The sequence below is a fragment of the Clupea harengus genome, unplaced genomic scaffold, assembly GCF_900700415.2.
Source record: "Clupea harengus unplaced genomic scaffold, Ch_v2.0.2, whole genome shotgun sequence".
Lineage (NCBI taxonomy): Eukaryota > Metazoa > Chordata > Actinopteri > Clupeiformes > Clupeidae > Clupea > Clupea harengus.
The window spans coordinates 91,592-108,876 of NW_024879662.1; the positions used below are offsets into that span (position 1 = coordinate 91,592).

Sequence of the window (17,285 nt, forward strand, 5' to 3'; positions counted from 1 at the left end):
AGCACAATGGCTCTGGTAAGAAAAAAATTTAGACAAAAGACACTGAAAACTATGTGTATGATATTGATGTGCATGTGTCTGACTTTGATTTCATGGAAGACCTCAAAACACAGAAAACTAAAGACAGGTCTTCAGAGGAACAGAAGGTACCGACTGGGGACCTGGGGGAAATACAGGCATGCTCAGCAATCATTCGAGAGATATGAAAGGACTCAATAAGGAGGACCTCAGCAGACTTCTGAAGAAGAGAAGACATGTTGCTTTGCCAGAGTCTTTCTATCTCAATTCAACAAAGGATTGCAGTGCTTACATCAAAGACAGGGGCTTTCTAACCGTAGCCCTCAGTGAAGAAGAGAGGGACTTTCCTATTGCCTATTCCATGGTGATCCATGAGAACATCGAGATGTTTGAGAGGCTCCTCAGAGCTGTGTACACACCACAGAATGTGTACTGTGTGCATGTGGACAAGAAGTCTCCAGAAAACTTCATGAAGGCTGTGGAAGCATTGTTTCTTGTTTTCCAAATGTGTTTGTTGCGAGTAAATTGGAAGCGATAGTTTTATGCCTCTTGGTCTCGAGTCCTAAGCTGACCTGAAACTGCATGGAAGATCTGCTTGATTCACTGTCATTGGAGGTATCTTATCATACCTGTGGAACTGACTTCCCATTCAAAACAAATGCAGAGATGGTGCACATACTTAAAGTGCTAAAGGGAAAAGAAATAGCATGGAGTCTGAGATGCCTTTCTGAACCCAAGAAAGCTCGCTGGGAGTATCACTACGACATTACTGAGTCTGGTATTGTTCAGACAAATATTAGAAAAACCCATCAACCCATCAGGACACCCATGTTCTCTGGAAATGCTTACTTTGTGCTGTCGAGAGCATCTCTTCAGCGCATGCCAGGTATGCCAGGGTCCAGCCCTCCCAACAACAAATACGATATGACGGACATGAACTCCATAGCCCGTCTGGTGAAGTGGGGTTATCTGGAAGGAGACATAAGGAAAGGGGCACCTATCCTCCGTGTGATGGTACGCATAGAAGAAGCAGTATGTGAGTATGGTGCTGGGGATCTCAAGTGGATACTAAGCCGAGCACCATCTGCTCGCCAACAAATTTGACCCCGAAGTTGATGATGTTGTACTTAAATGCCTGGAACATTATTTGCGCATGAACACGTCAGTTGGACAATCACTACAGTGACTTGCTGAGGAACTACGAAATAAAAGGGTAATTGTTCATTCTTAGGGTACGTATTACTGGAACTGTGCACATCATACTACCAGTGAGTCAGTCATTCGATACCTGAAACGAATAACCTTTTAGAGAAATCCTTCCTTATGACTATTTCCTTGTTAAATATATTACATTATTGTTAAACATTTCTTAAATATAATTTGTACAGTAAGGATTTTGGATGCAGATCCTTGTGTATAAGTTCTGATTGCACTGACCCAGTCATGCATCAAAAGGACACAAGCATACAGGTGTAACAGCCCAAATTAACACCCGCCCAGATTAAACCTGGGTATACTTTGGCCCAGGCCAGATTAAACCTGGGTATACTTTGGCCCAGGCCAGAGTATAGCCCGGGTATAAACTGTCCTAGGCCAAACTATACCCGGGAGTGTAAAATAGCCTAGGCCATACTATACCCCTCCAGGCCAGAGTATACCCGAGGGGATAAACTGTCCTAGGCCAAACTATACCCGGGGGTGTAAAATAGCCTAGGCCAGACTATAGGCGACAAAGGCAGTTGCCTAGAGCGCCACCTAGAAGGGGGCGCCAAAAACTGCGGCAAGCAAAAATATATATATATATATATATATATTATTATATAGTATATATTTGTATTTCTTTTTGGCAAGTTTTTTGAGCCCCTTCTATTTTCTCCAACCAATATTTTGACATTAAAAAATATATTTAACATAAAGGGGAACATTTTCCAAAAATCTAAAGAGGTAGGCGGTGTTGTCAGAACATGCTAGCGCATTGACTGTGAATGGGTCGAACGGACAATACAACATTTTATTAATATTTTTTTCTAAACTTGCCCTGTACCTAGTGCAGTACATTCTTAATATCAATGGTTGAATGTTCCTCGGTTCTGTATCCTCCTCCACTCCCTGAGATGCCCAGACATGCAAGAGACGTCCTAACAAACGTTAGATGATGGCTGAAGTTCAAGCACTCTGGACTCTGGTACTGGAAGAAAAATAACTTGAGCAGAAATAAACACAACCCACTGCAATAACAGGAGAGAAACCGTGTGGCTTCAAAATAGGTTGGAAGAACACAACAAACCTCAAGAGGCCACCTGCACAACTCTGTAATTTATGCCTACGGTAAATTAGCTAGTAACTGTCGATGATTATGTTATGTGAGGTCGTTATGTGAAGTGTTGTAGTAATCTTTGATCTTTGTGGATGTTTTGATGTTGTTATCAGTGTTTAACTTTGAACATTTATATTGTATATGTAACATTTATATTTATATTATATCGCTAGTCTTAGAAGTTGAAGTTTCAGGACGTATAATCTTTGTGTGGAAGTCTAATATTTTTTCTGTTTTATGGTTGAAGTAATAAGGTCTATGTTTTAGAGTTTAAGATTTAAGTCAGTTAGCTTTCTCACTTAACTTACCTGACAAAGCTGAACCCCCAATAAATGTTGAAAAAGTAAGTAATTCTTGTGTTATATCACTCAACACTACTGATATCATGGGGGTATAATCTGGCCTGAGGGGGTATGAATTGGCCTAGCCCACATTAAACCCCGGAGAAATAAATTGGCCCTAGGCCATAATATACCCGGGTATAATCTAGCCTAGGCCCCTTTTAACCCCAGGTATAGTCCGGACTGGGGGTATACTATGGCCTGTTACACCGGCAAAAAACTGAGATTGCCTGAAGAACATTATGCACAATAATAATTGTATTTGTGTTGAGCTGGCATAATTGTTCAATAATGTTTTCAGAGGCAAAGCACACAGGCTATGCAGCAGATAGACACAAGGTCAAGGTTTCTTGTCAGACAAGTAACAAAAGTGTCACACCTTAGAGCAGCCCTCCTGAATAATTCATTTGACTTGACACAAAACACTTCACTTGGATGAGCCTCACATCGTAACCGTGTGTTTCTGCAAGTAAGAATGCACTTGTGTTGCAAAGTGAGAGTGGGAAAAGGGAAGGGTACAGAGCCCCTAAAGTCTTCAGATGGAGATATTTGTCATCAGCATCTTGCGGGAACAAGTTATTATCTTGCTCCAACAATAATAACTTGTTCCCACAAGATAATAACTTGGGCACTCAAGATCAAAAAAAGATCTCTTTACGGGACTTTAGGGGCTATGTAGAGGGGAGTTTGGAGAGAAATGTTAACTTAAATTTCTTAAGGGCCCTGTAGGGATGATCAAGTCTAGATCATGTTCCTCTAACGCGAACCTTCAACGACCTCCAGCAATTGGAATGTACATACCATAGAGTATGTTCAGATTTCAACCTTTGTTCAAAATTTGTTATAGTTTATAAACTATAGATTTTTTCAAAAAGGTTAGTGTGACAAACCCCAAAACCAATCTTTCAATTTTTTTTTTTCAAAGTCTCTGTGGTGGCCATGTTGGACTTTCAAAATGGCAACCACCCATAACTTGTTTTTAACCGGATCCCTCATGATAAATCAAATTGGCCAAATTTGGTGAAGATTCAACAAGGTTTGTGGCGATTGAAAAGGTTTTTGATGTGGTCGGCATGATAGGAGATCCCAGAGAGGGGTCTTGACAACCTAAGACTTCATCAGATATAATAAACGAATTTCATAAGGCTGATACATAAAAAAGCTTGGAAGAAAAACACACTTTTGCTTTATACAGCCCCCCCAAAATGACTGTGCAACGCAGACCAATTTTTTTTTTTTTTTAAGGCCATATTTTACTTGACAGATTCCGTTCCTTATGTAGTTACAATTACTTGCTCTTACTCCTCTGTCAAATTACAGTAAAACACATTTACACAACACATACATTTGGCATTTTACATTTGGCAACCAATTTAGAAACACATATCAGAGCAATCGAGCGGTGCTCTACTCCCACCACAGGCTCCATATTCTGGTTAATCACATTTGTTCCTGTATTATCTTCCTTTTAACTGTATTCATGGGCATGTGGTGGCGAAAGGACACACCACAGACCTCCTGTGTTGTTTTGTTTCATGCACCTCCCAGCTCCATTCAGCAGTAAAATAGCAACAGGTTTGTTTTCAGCTCAATGGTGAGCAAACTAAACATATTGTTAAAATCAATAGCCGTAAAAATATATTAAATCTCTCTCCTTTTTCATCACTTTTTTGAAATATAAATATATATTTTAACTGTAATGAGGAACATGCATCATCTATTTGGAAATGGAGTGCCTTAAATATACATCAGTAACTATGACAACGGCAACAGAAATATCTACGTTCGACTACATATGTAAAAAGGTTATAAAAATTGCTTGCTTGCAACAGAATTGAGATTTCAAAATATTGATTGGATGTTTGGCATTACTACGCACAGTACAGGAAACGTCCACAAACGTAACAGGCAGCGATGTCTCAGAAGGCACATCTCCGGAGTCAACAAGTCGACAAAATCTCTATTCGATCTTCAAGAGTCTTCAAAAAAAAAAAAAAAAAAAAAAACTAAACAAAACACAGAAACAAGATGAGAACAAGCCTGAATGCCACTGGCTGTAGCGTTGCACATTCTTCTGTCTTTTTTTTCTTTTCTTTTCTTTTTAGTTGTTCTACGTGAGGAGCCCTGCACACACCCTGTCTCACTCAGGCACCGCAGCGGCTGCCATCTCCACCTTGCCGTGCATATCCTGGTCAATCCTGCACAAAAAAAAAAAAAACACTGTTTAACGATCAGACATGGAAAGGCCATGGAAAACCCAAAGTCCCCGGTTCCCCTCTTCAATGAACCCCAATGTTACACAAAGATGCCCAACCCAAGGTCTGACAGATCACTGTGATTCTGATTTTCCTGAATATCAGGTATATTGTGTATGTTTCAAAGCACTGCTTGACGTCTTTCACGGTGTAAAGACCAGATATGTTTTCATAATACCAGACCAGATACTTGTATGTATCAGGTTGAAGCTTTAAGACGCATAACATCAAAGAACTAGCATTGGCAACAGACAAAATCAAAACAGGATTACAGCTGAAGATCAACAATGAGGGTAAGACACAAAAAGAAAGAAAAACAAATTTTAATTTTAGAAAGAAGAATTTCGGGTAGTCAATGTTTTTTTAGTCCAGATGAATGTGGTATTGTTGTGAGGATACATACAACAGAATACAAATCCAATGTATGAAGGGTGAAGGTGAATATGGTTACATGCATACGTGTGCCAACTGTTGAAAAGACAGAATGACCTGAATACTTTTTTTATGACTAAACAGTATGGCGGTCTACTCCATTAGTGTATGTGTTGTTATTATCAGTCTACTCCATTAGTATGTGTTCTTATTATCAGACGCTTTATGTTAAGTTTGTATAGTTCATTCATCTATCCTCTTGTAAACATCAGCCTCTGCCTCAGCCAACCAGCTTTGAGCACACAGATTAGAACTAGAGTGGAGAGAGAGAGAGAGAGAGAGAGAAAGAAAGAAAGAAAGAAAGGAGAGAGAGAGAGAGAGAGAGAGACTAAACTACAACAAACACATTAAAGAGTGTAGTGTAGTGCACACCTACAGAGACAAGCAAAGGTTTGGGCTTTTTAATACATTTTAAAATGTTCCTTAAAGTTTACATTACACTGAGACATATTCAGGCCGTCAAGACGAAGTGTGTGTGACTTGAATTTTGTAAGCTCTGGTGTAAGCCATTCATTCATTATTGAGAGATTGAGAGGTTGACTGATCTTTCCTTCAACCCTACAGTCACATGTAACCATTCAGGCACCTCTGGTCAAATGTTCTGTTTACTGTGAATAGTTAAGTGAGCAGAAGATGAACTGATCTCCAAAAGGCATGAAGTTAAAGATGAAACATTGTTTTCAACCATTTTAAGCAAGATTAGTGATACATTTTGTTTTGTACAATTTCGGAGTGAAAAAAGGAAATGAGCAAAAGTTTGGGGACCAGAAGAGATTTGAGCTCTCAGATAACTGTCTTCTCAGAGATTTGAGCTCTCAGATAACTGTCTTCTCAGACCTGAATTGTCTAAGGACTGCAGTCAACAGCAACGGTGGAAGTCGACTGTTACGGCCAGCCTCGCTGACTGCAACATGAATGACCAAGAGTCAAAGCGGCTCGTGTCTAGGGGGTTATTTATTACAAACAAACGCAACACAGAACTCTTGAAAGGCTAACACAAGTAGAATGCTGTCTCGACATTCAGAACGGGGCGCGAGGCCACGCGGTAATGGCAGGATAACGCGCCCTCATCCACGGCAGGACGACACGGTTTATTAAGGGAACGGCTCCACCCCTGAATATAGGTCGTACCAGAAACCTATTAACGAAACAGAAAAGAGCAGGCACCGAGTAAAGAAAAGAACTACGCCACCCGGAGCGTAAAGAGGACCGTAACATCAACTGAAACTGTTGAGGAGAGAACTGCTCGTAGGATTGCTAGAAAGTCCAATCAAAACCCCCCGTTTGACTTCAGAACACCTTCAGGAAGACTGAGCACACTCTGGAGGGTTGGTGCACTGTTCTGTGCAGTGACACCGGCACACATATATGAACTTCATGGAAGTGTGATTAGGGAGAAAACCTTCCTGTGTCCTCACCACCCAAACCCAGCATCAGAAGAACATTTAAACAAGCCTGATGCACTCTGGGAAAATGCCTGATGCACTCTGGGAAAATGCCTGATGCACTCTGGAAATAAGCCTGATGCACTCTGGAAACAAGCCTGATGCACTCTGGAAACAAGCCTGATGCACTCTGGAAACAAGCCTGATGCACTCTGGAAACAAGTCCTGCGGACTGATGAGGTTAAAATTGAACTTTCTGGCCGTAATGAGTAAAGGTATGTTTGGAGAAAAAAGGGAGCAGAAATTCATGAAAAGAACACCTCTCCAACTGTTGGAGGTGGCAGGGAGGTGGATGGATCATGCTTTGGGCTTGTGTTGCAGCCAGTGGCACAGGGAACACCTCACTGGTATAGGGAAGAACGGATTAAATGAAATACCAGGAAATTCTGGAAGCAAACATCACACCCTCTGTCAAAAAAATAAAAAGCTTTTTGGCATTTTTTCTTTTTTGTTATTTTAAACCTGTAAAAAAAATGTAAATAAAAAAAAGTAATCTTGCCTAAAATATTAAAGAAATGCATCATCTTTAACTTCATGCTTTTTGGAAATCAGATCATAAGGAACAGAAATGTTGACCAAGGCCACCCAAACCTGTGCATGCCACTGTTAATGTGTTTTTTGACCTGTAAACTAAACGATATTACTGTACATCAATGCTGGTGGTAATATTGACAAAATGACCATTAAAAAAAATATATTACGTATCTATATATATTTTACCGAAGCTGATGGCAGATACTGACGTATTGCCACTGATGGACTTATCTTCGTCATGAAATGTATGTATAAAATAACGTTAACGCCCTCCTATGCTCAACCTTTAACATCACATGAACATGAACCGTGTGACACCAAAAAAAATAAAAAATAATATCTGTCAACCAGTCACCCTGTTGTACAAAAATAACGTGCTGCATTTAGCTTATTTGGTCCACATAATGAGAGCTGAGGAGCGACGTGAGAGAAAGTTGTATGGTGCATGATTGGACCGGGCAGTGCTGCAGGAGAGAAGATTGTATAGTGCATGATTGGACCGGGCTGTGCTGCAGGAGGAGGAGGGAGGAGGAGGTGCAACAGTGACACATGCATGGTAGCAGTGAGGAGGTGCAGCCGGAGCAACAGCAAACAGGCAGGTCGTGCGGTTAAAATCTGTAATCCATCACTTGGCAAGCTAACCAGGAAAGTGGGTCACACTGCAACCTTGCAGCATTTGTAGCAAACATTTCACAATCACAACAAATCACAACTATCTGACTGTGTGCATGATGATGATGACCTGGCGATGATTTAATGACTTATTTATCTACATACAGTATTTTACATATAACGTATTAATGGGGGGTGTTAGGGGAAGAGCAGTAGCATGTTGAATTTACAGAAACAGCAAAGGAATGTAAAACACAACATGCTCCACACATTGACCTTGTATTTGCACTGCTTCAGCCGCAGAGGTTAGTTATAGTGTTGTGTGTTTAGGAAACGGGAAGGGGTTGGTGGTGGGGGTGGAGGAGGAGGAGGAGGCAGGAGGAGGGGGTCCGCATGTGGGGCTTGGTTAGGGGCTAAAAGTAGTGGGATTACCACTGTGAAGGACTGGATTGTTTCTGTGTGACGCTGTGGCGGGCTACTCAGTCTCCCTACGATCCACACACATTGGTTAGCTTTGAGACTGGAGCCTTCACAGACCCTCAGCAAAACTCACAGGCAGCTGATGTTCGCCACTAAGCTGTGACCAGGCCTCAACATGACTGTGATGATGTCCTCGCCATCATCCCCCATTTAATCCTAACACATAACTTTGTAGGAGTTGTCTACTACAGGTACAGGGCTGAACTTTACATTCTGGACATAAAAGGAGCTTTGTTGACTCAGATGTTATGTGGTCAAAAAGCTGTTTCATGTTCATTGGACAACAGCTTTATTATGCATCCTCGTCAATCAAACCAAAGGAAATTGTGACTTGCGTGTGATGGATAAACCATGTGTGGCTTAGCACCTGCTGGCCGAAGTGAGAAGGCGGGAACAAGTGAACCCCTTTGGAAACTGGTTATTTAAACATGAGGGTGCAAATTAGTTTCCTTTTTTTAAAATGACTGTCCTCAAAGCCAACCAATGATTGAAGTGTTAGTTCCCGTGCGATGCAGAAAAAGACCTATGTGGGACCAGTGAACAAGGCCCTGGAAGGATGCAGACATAGTACCTTTTATGTCTTTTTCCTATTTTTATTCTTTCATCAAACCTTTAGTAGCAAGGGCAGGAAGACGAGGTCTAGGGAAAAGACGATTTCGTTGACAGTTCCAACAGCCATCCAGCCAAACATTCACTATAAGCACACATGTCCAATTAAGGGCTTTGACAGGTCAAAAGAAAAGTTTCTGGATGGTTGGTAATCAACCAGGATAACAGGTTTAAAGAACAGTAAACCAATCAAATCAAATCTAAATTAAACAGGCTGTGGAAAAGGTCCCCTATCTTAAACATCATAAATAATTAATAATACAAATAAACTATTAGCATAAATAGTGCATCTGAGGGTTAACCGTAACGTTTCCCTGGGGATTCATGTTTAACTTAGGACATTAAGAGATATTTTAAGAGAGGGTGAGACACAGAGTGTAGTTTGTGACGTAGAGGCACTTACTGTTTAATGCACTCAGGTATTGAACATATTCCATGGGAAGAAAGCTCTCCCAGATCCGTAAGGTCTGAACACATAGCTTGATTTTTTGGCTAAACTTTTGTGCTGTGAAACCATACAAAGAACAGTTATGGTGTGTATGAAGTGTTAATTTGAATGATGTGACTTAATGTGATGTGAAATAATGTAAAATTCATTTAGCGGCCTCATTGTAAATGCTTGCTGTAACAGGATGGACAAAATGGCTACCTTATGAACGGTTTGGTGAGAGCAAGAAGTGTGCGGATGAACCAGGAAGGATGGACGATTATCAAAGATTTCAAGTTCTTCCGTAACCTTTCATTTGAACAGGAGAGTAAAAAAAAAAAGAGAGTTAGTCCGTACTCATTTCACTTAGATGACAACTGACCCTTCATTGAATAACTACAAACAATATTAAAAGAGTTTTCTGTTGAGAGTTTTACTTATACTGCAAATTAAGGTATTGATTGATTGACTGAACAGAATTACACACTTCTATGGCTGAACAACAAACTTCGCCCTTTAGACCATTTCCTGTTATCCACTTCCATATCTCCATGGCTCCCTCCTTACAACTTACAAAGAGCAAGTCCCCCATAAGCAATTAAGATGGCCATGCAAGCTCTTGTGTACTATGACATATACTACAAAGCATTACTAATATGTAACTATTTAATTACTATTTTTGTCTACTTTTCCTTTAAAAGCTGAGTACAGAGTGGTTTAGTCCAGCACAGAGAGGGAGAGGAGAGAGAGAGAAAAAGAGGGAGAGGGAAGGAGAGGGAGAAAGGGAAGGAGAGAGAGAGGGAGAGGGAGAGAGAGAGTGGGAGAGAGGTCTAGTAAGGTAGGAAAGGCTCCTTCAAAGTCTCCTACAAATAACTACCAAAATATGTGATAAGTACTTCATGCAAGTTACCTTACCCCACCTATTCTAGCAAAATAAATATTAAAACAATTATTTATAATTAAAAAATGTTTTGTATTAATAAATCTCTATAACCTAATATAATGCCTCAATTTATCTTTGAAAACAAACATCTTGTCTGACAAATCCTTAGGCCCAATTCTGAATTTAACATTTCTCTTAACATGAATCTGGCTTGCCAAACCTCTGTTCTACTGCCCAGGCCTAAAGAGGCCTTTGGGCCTGCATGTGAACATTATGGCTTGACAATTTGAATAAAGAGAATCTCCCATAATGTATCTAAATGTTTAAGAGAGAAATAAACAGAGACGAAGAGACAGTGCTCAAATATTTTCTGAACGCTTTCTGAAAGCTGCCACACTGACCTCCGGTCGATCTGCTGGTAACACTTCCTGAGCCAGCCCACGCTGGGCATCTTGCGTCGAGACGTGGCTCCGTTCAAGTAAACGATCATGTAGTTCTCAGCCACCAGGAGCTCCAGAGTGCCGATCACATACCTGCACCGGGAGGACACACACAGGTCAAGGGTCAACTGGGCTGATCCGACTACAGCTGAATCTGTTCTGTAGCCATTACATTTAGCAGGAAGAGGTCATTTAATTTGCTTTAAACATATCCAAGTTCACGGAAGCTGTTTCATAGTACTTCTGTAGTCAATCAACCGTCCAATGTCCAAATATTCACAAGTTTGTCGGTGTAAACCGCATTCTTCTTTGTTTAACCTCCATTACGTAGTTTGTTGGATTAGATGGATGCACTAGGTGATTACATGGAAACAGAAGGATGTGACGTGTGCCAGTCTTACTTGAAGAGATTGTCCATGATGTATCGGTAATTTGGCTGATTGCTCTCAGGCATGTAGCAAACCGCAAAAACAATGATGGCGTTCAACCCGTCACCATAGTAACCTGCAACAGAATGAGAAGGGGAGACAAACAGAATATATGAGAAGCAATCATCTTGTTGTATGAACCTGTCATTGAATAACATATGGATGACCAGTCAGATAGCCAACTCGGGTCCACGAGTGTGCTTCAGTGACACACACCCTGTTAGGACCACAATACAATCCCTCCCCACATAGGCAGATAACAGGGAACAGCTGCTATTTAAGAGAGAGAGAGCCGTTGAATCAGTCAGACAGATGGACACAGGGCGCAGCCTTAAACAGCTACTCAAGTTAACCATTAGGCCAACTCTGTGAAGCTTGTGTCAAGCCATGCAGGGGGAGGGAGGAAAGGAGGGAGAGGAGGAGGTGCAGAGGGAGGGAGGACAGGAGGAGGAGGATAATGGCATTGCCCTGTGGTGGGGAATTAGTGACTAAGACAGCTGTATGATAGCGCTGTTTCAACCGTGAGCTGTTCCAGTCATGTTAACTTCCAACAACACATATTCAATCCACCAACCGTTCAAACCTCAAAGCCCAGAAGAGTTCTGGACATTAAAGTGAGCCTGTCCAGCGAGATAGGCCTACAGATGTAACGCAAACGCTTTCATCTGGGTCCGTCAAGATGAGTTCTTATCATGCGACTAGGGAAGCTTTGAGCGCCCAAATCTCTGCCCCTTCAGTCTTAGCCCCCCGTGGCTTTCATTAGCAACTGGGCTTCAAACGATGGAGACGTTGAGTGTTCAAACTATTCTGATTGCTGCCATGGAAACGTTGACTGTGGAAAACTATTGTGATTGCTGCCATGGAAACGTTGACTGTGGAAAACTATTGTGACTGCTGCCATGGAAACAACAGGGTGGTCCTGCGTACCCCCGTGGCTGATGACTCTCTTGTAGGGCTCGATGGCCTTCATGTCGACGCGGTGCTCCTGGTCCCCGATTCGGAAGACCCTCCAGCGTCGGCCCTCCTCCCGCTCCTCAAACACGGAGTACTCCTCCACTGACTCCACGCCCTTCCGCAGGAGGTCCGTGCTCTTCGGCTTCGGAAGGTCGTCTGACAAGAGAGGAAAGAGAGAGCGAGGAAAAGAGAGAGAGAAAGAGAGAGCATGGGAGAGAGAGAGAGAGAGAGAGAGAGAAAGAGGGAGACAGTGAGAAGGAGAGGAGGAGGACAGAGGAGTGAGAGATGAGGGAGAGAGAGAAAAAGAGAGAGCAAGGGAGAGCAAGAGCAGGAGGACAAGGGGAGTGAGAGAGAACGAGGGAGGGATGAGAGAAAGAGAGAGAGAGAGAAAGCGGGAGAGAGAAATAGAATAAGAGACACAGAGAAAATGAGAGAGAGAGAGAAAACAAAGAAAGAACAAGAGGGGGAGAGCGAGGGGAAACAAACAAGCAAGATGAAGAAAGCGAGACACAGAGGAAGAGAACGAAAAGACAGAGAGAGAGGTTAGTTTTCAGTTCAAAGCATTTGTGCTTTGTGTGTGAACCATCAAGAAACCCCACCTCACTGAAGTGCCTTTAGAGCTGATGTCCTGATAAACCCTGTCTAAGCAGCATATATTCCACTTTCACCGACTGAAAGTCACTAACAAACAGGTCAATCGTTGATGCAAGCTTTTTGATGTTTTCAATGTCACCAACACTAATCTAAGTGTATTCTGAAACCATCTTAAAAAGGCCCAACGGCATCAATACTAATCTTTTAAGTGTATTCTGAAACCATCTTAAAAGGCCCAACGTCATCAATACTAATCTTTTAAGTGTATTCTGAAACCATCTTAAAAGACATTACCTTTACAAAATGGAGAGTGTATGATCGCTATAATAAAGCCAAATCAGTCTAAAATCTTTCATTGCCACTAACAAACACTTCAGTCTGTACCAGAGTATGCACATATCTCTCCCAGAACAGATTGAAGCCCAAATGCCCTTCTGATCAACTCGCTCATCACATAACTGCCAAACTGATCGCCATGGCAGGACACACTTAGCATGCAGCACACGTTTATCTTCACCAAAAAGTACACAAAAGGGGGGCACTGTGGCGCAAGCAGTAGCCCCGACCACATTCGGGCTTGACGCCCATGGAGGACACGGGTTTGAATCCGGCCCGATGTCATTTCTCCTGTCCACTCCCAGCTCTTCTCCCTCTCATTTCCTGTCCCACTCTTCACTGCACTATCGATTAAACGCACAAAAGCCCAAAAATAAATCTTAAAAAAAAAAAAAAAAGTACACAAAACGTCACAAATTTGATTCAGAATCAGAAAGTAATAATCCCGTCTGATTTCACAGGCAGATTAACTATAACGTCATAACCCAAACTGTACAAGTATGGGAGGAGTAGACTGGGCTGCACTGGGGCTGATCTCATACTATGGGGAGGAGTCCACTGGACTGCACTGGGCTGATGTAATACTATGGGAGGAGTCCACTGGACTGCACTGGGGCTGATGTAATACTATGGGGAGGAGTCCACTGGACTGCACTGGGGCTGATGTAATACTATGGGGAGGAGTGCACTGGACTGCACTGGGGCTGATCTCATACTATGGGGAGGAGTCCACCGGACTGCACTGGGGCTGATGTAATACATGCTGGAAAGCAAAACCTGCGTTGATATGCAAGCATACAGTATGTGATGTGGAAGACACCAATGCTGAACAAATCATTTAAAAAGGAACATATTAGAATCTCATTTGGAATATTAAGACCAAACATTCTGGTGTATCAGTGATTTGAATAGGAGGTATGTGAAAAACATGCAAAACCATCAGAGTCCCAAATGAACGTAACAGAGACGTACACATAACAGAGAATAAAAACAAAGTTGAAAGCATCACAAAATTTGAAACCACAGAGGAACACAAGGCTTGATTTGTTTTGGCCGAGCCAAACCATACACAGGAGAAAAAAAGAAATAAACCAATCTGAAATGAAAACGGTGGAGGACGTCGTTGATGTGCGCGGGCGGAAGGAGAGGCGATGGCGGGGAGGGAGAGTGAGACTGTCAGAGACCTTACCACGACACGCTGGAGGCACAGCGCCTGTTCACAAGCACTGAGGAGAAACAACCCTTCCCTTCCAGGCCACAGAGAGAGGGAAGCAGTGGAAGAAGAGAAACACAAAAGAACACACACACACACACACACACAGTGAGACAGACACACACGTGTGCGCACGCACACGCACACACACACACACACACACACACACACACACACACACACACACACAGTTTTACTACTCCAGAGTGAGGTCACCAGTACCCCTGGTGTGAGATGAAGGGAAACTTAACGTGAAGTTGAAAGACTGCAGCCAATCTATAAACCAGATTGACCTGACCAGAGTGCAACAGGCAGAATTGCGTGACACAGTGGAAAAGATACACTACCTCTAAGTGTTCTTTTGTCAGGTACTAAGGCAATGCCTGTATGCGGGCACACTTTCATACGCTTCAATCTACTCTGTGGAGGGGGGCGATGCCAGTCATTTGTCATGGGAAAACATTAACTACTGAAGCATTTAACTTCAACTCCTTAATTTCCCTCGGGATTAATAAAGTATCCATCTATCTACTATCTATCTATCTATCACCAGTTAGGGGGAAAGCTGCCTATTGTGCCTGTGTAAGCTGACTTGGACATCATCCAAAATCTGTTGTGTTGTTGTTGTCTCTTGAATTGTGTAGGCATAGACAGAAGCGACCAGGATCCAATGAAATACTGTAAATCCATTACACGACAACAGTGAGGGGCTGTGCTTTTGGGGTCCTTGGTCATGGTCTGATCATGGTCGGATCATGGTCGGACTCCAGAAAGCCATCTAAAAGACCTACAAAAGGAATTGCATTCTACTAACAACTATAAGCAGAAAACTATAAGCAAAGATCTGTGTCTGTACCAAATGCATAACATGACTTATGCAAAAATTTGCATAGCTGTATACATGTGCTTAGAGAAACATCCTGAAGCAAAGATGTTGGAGCTGCATAAATGCATACAATAACCCAATAGATGGACATTGTGTGTGCAGAAATTATCTTTTCTTATGCAGACTTTAAGTCCACCATCTGCAGGAGACTGACACCTTGTGCGCTCAACATCAAGCAGACTGGCACCACCATCTGCAGGAGACTGGCAACGTGTGCGCACAACATCAAGCAGACTGGTACCACCATCTGCAGGAGACTGGCAACGTGTCCGCACAACATCAAGCAGACTGGTACCACCATCTGCAGGAGACTGGCAACGTGTGCGCACAACATCAAGCAGATCCTCTCTTACCTTCCCACTCGAACTCGTTGCTGTTGTCTGAGGGCGTGTCCAAGTCGTCCAGGTCCAGTTCGGTGCTGTTGTCCAGCTCGTCGGAGAGGACCGAGCTGTCGCTTCGGTCCAGATTCAGGCTGATGTCAGGGGCCGGCAGCTTCTTCTTGGCCTTCTTGGTGCCGTAGGGTTGTGCCGCTGCAACAGCATGGAGGCATAGTTTGAATGCCTGGTGACTCAACACCAGGAAGAATTTATGTCCCAGATGAATTATGTCAAAGCATCAGCATGCAGCCACTTTGCCACTTTTTGAGGTATGCTTTAATTGGCAACAACTTCAAAATCAGATGATGGTCATGTGAAGGACAGATAAACCGACCAGTCATTCCCACCAGCCGCCCAGGCTATGCACTACATCGTTTTTTTGGTCTGGGACGGAACACCCCGCAACAATGTAAGAAAAGCTTTAACAGCACAACATCAGCAACTATGGTGCCAAATAACACATGTTAGCATGCTAGCAAGCTTTTCTGAGTACCAACTACAGTGTTAGTGTTTGCACATTTTCTGCATACGTGTCTAGGTAATTATCTCCCTAGTTTTAGACCAAATCTCCTTACTGCTTTAAGTCTTCTTCAGTGTGAACTGGTGGGTGAGTCTTACCAGGTTCTCCATCTCCTGATGCGCCAGTGAATAGCTCGTCACTGAGCTCAATGTCCTCTTCCTCCTCTTCCTCAGGTAGAGGTCTGCCAACACACAATAATTTCTTACAAAACCCGAGAGTGGATGTGGTGAGAGAGACAGAAAGAGAGAAAGGGGGAAAGATAAAGAGAGAGAGAAAGACTACTCCTATGCTTTTATTTCTTCGCTGAGCCGGTGCTTTTCTCCTACTGTAAAGGTAAGTGTAAAGCTTCAGTTCACTTTTACCGAAAAAGCCTAGCAGGTGGACATACACCAGAATGACTGAATATAATATGTGTGTGATACATATATGAACATTCAGTAGTTTACATCCCAAATGTCTGGTGGTCAACAAGGTTACGTTGAAAGACCCATGAACAGCAAACACCTAGGATGATCATTTATTAAAAAATACACAACTCCTGTTAACCAAGATGAAGTCCACGCTAGCCTACACAGGGAACTTACGTGTCCAAGACTAGGCTCACCTTTAATTTGGCCATTATGCATGCTGAGTGAGTGAATGGGTGAGGCTCATTACCTGGGAAAGTCCTCGTCCTGCCACTCTTCCTTCAGCTCCACCCCCTCCATCCTCAGCCGGGCCTCCGTGGTGGCAACAGATTCCTGGCGTTCCAGACTGCCAAGACAGAGAGAGAGAGAGGGCAGGTTATCCATCTCAACTTACAGAACGAGGGGTCAGCGGTCAACATCATGACCATGTTATGGCAGCTTTTTGAGTCACATGCAAAGAAAAAAAATATAATACCCTCAAATGACCATGGCCTACTAGAGACAACATCCTTACATCATACAGCAGAGCCTGCAGTGATAACGAGTACTAGACTTTTCGGATGATGACAGCATCTTTGAAGAGAAATCATAAGCCGAACATGTGTAAAAACCTTCATCTGTTCTGTCTTGTGGAGTCTGTGTTGGCCTACTCATTGCAGGAGTGCACTCTGAGATTCTTCTGAATGAAGAGTGCATTACAAATTAAATGAATTATATATTATATTATTATTATTAGGAGACTCTTAGGCTGGACTTGGGCTTGGTCAAACGACACAC

General features: G+C 42.6%; 1 protein-coding gene and 1 pseudogene across 1 annotated transcript; one reads left to right on the forward strand and one right to left on the reverse strand.

The window, feature by feature from the left end:
* Positions 1 to 202: 202 nt before the first annotated feature.
* On the forward strand, positions 203 to 1,268 carry LOC122129499 (annotated as a pseudogene).
* An 8,420-nt stretch (positions 1,269 to 9,688) lies between these two features.
* LOC122129500 (BCL2/adenovirus E1B 19 kDa protein-interacting protein 2-like) lies at positions 9,689 to 16,891 on the reverse strand. The gene is made up of 7 exons (XM_042704422.1): positions 16,759 to 16,891; positions 16,200 to 16,282; positions 15,558 to 15,734; positions 12,149 to 12,331; positions 11,195 to 11,297; positions 10,755 to 10,886; positions 9,689 to 9,779 (listed from the first exon to the last, which is right to left on the reverse strand). The coding sequence occupies exons 1-7, from the start codon at positions 16,806 to 16,808 to the stop codon at positions 9,689 to 9,691; spliced, it is 819 nt and encodes a 272-aa protein (XP_042560356.1). The 5' UTR covers positions 16,809 to 16,891.
* Between the last annotated feature and the right edge of the window lie 394 nt (positions 16,892 to 17,285).

Coding starts and splice junctions, on each gene's coding strand:
- LOC122129500 (XM_042704422.1), bottom strand. CDS start 16,808: ATGGAGGGGGTGGAGCTGAAGGAAGAGTGGCAGGACGAGGACTTTCCC. Junction 11,298..12,148: donor GAGAGTCATCAGCCACGGGG/GTACGCAGGACC, acceptor ATTCTGTTGCAG/GTTACTATGGTGACGGGTTG. Junction 10,887..11,194: donor ATCATGGACAATCTCTTCAA/GTAAGACTGGCA, acceptor CTCCCGGTGCAG/GTATGTGATCGGCACTCTGG.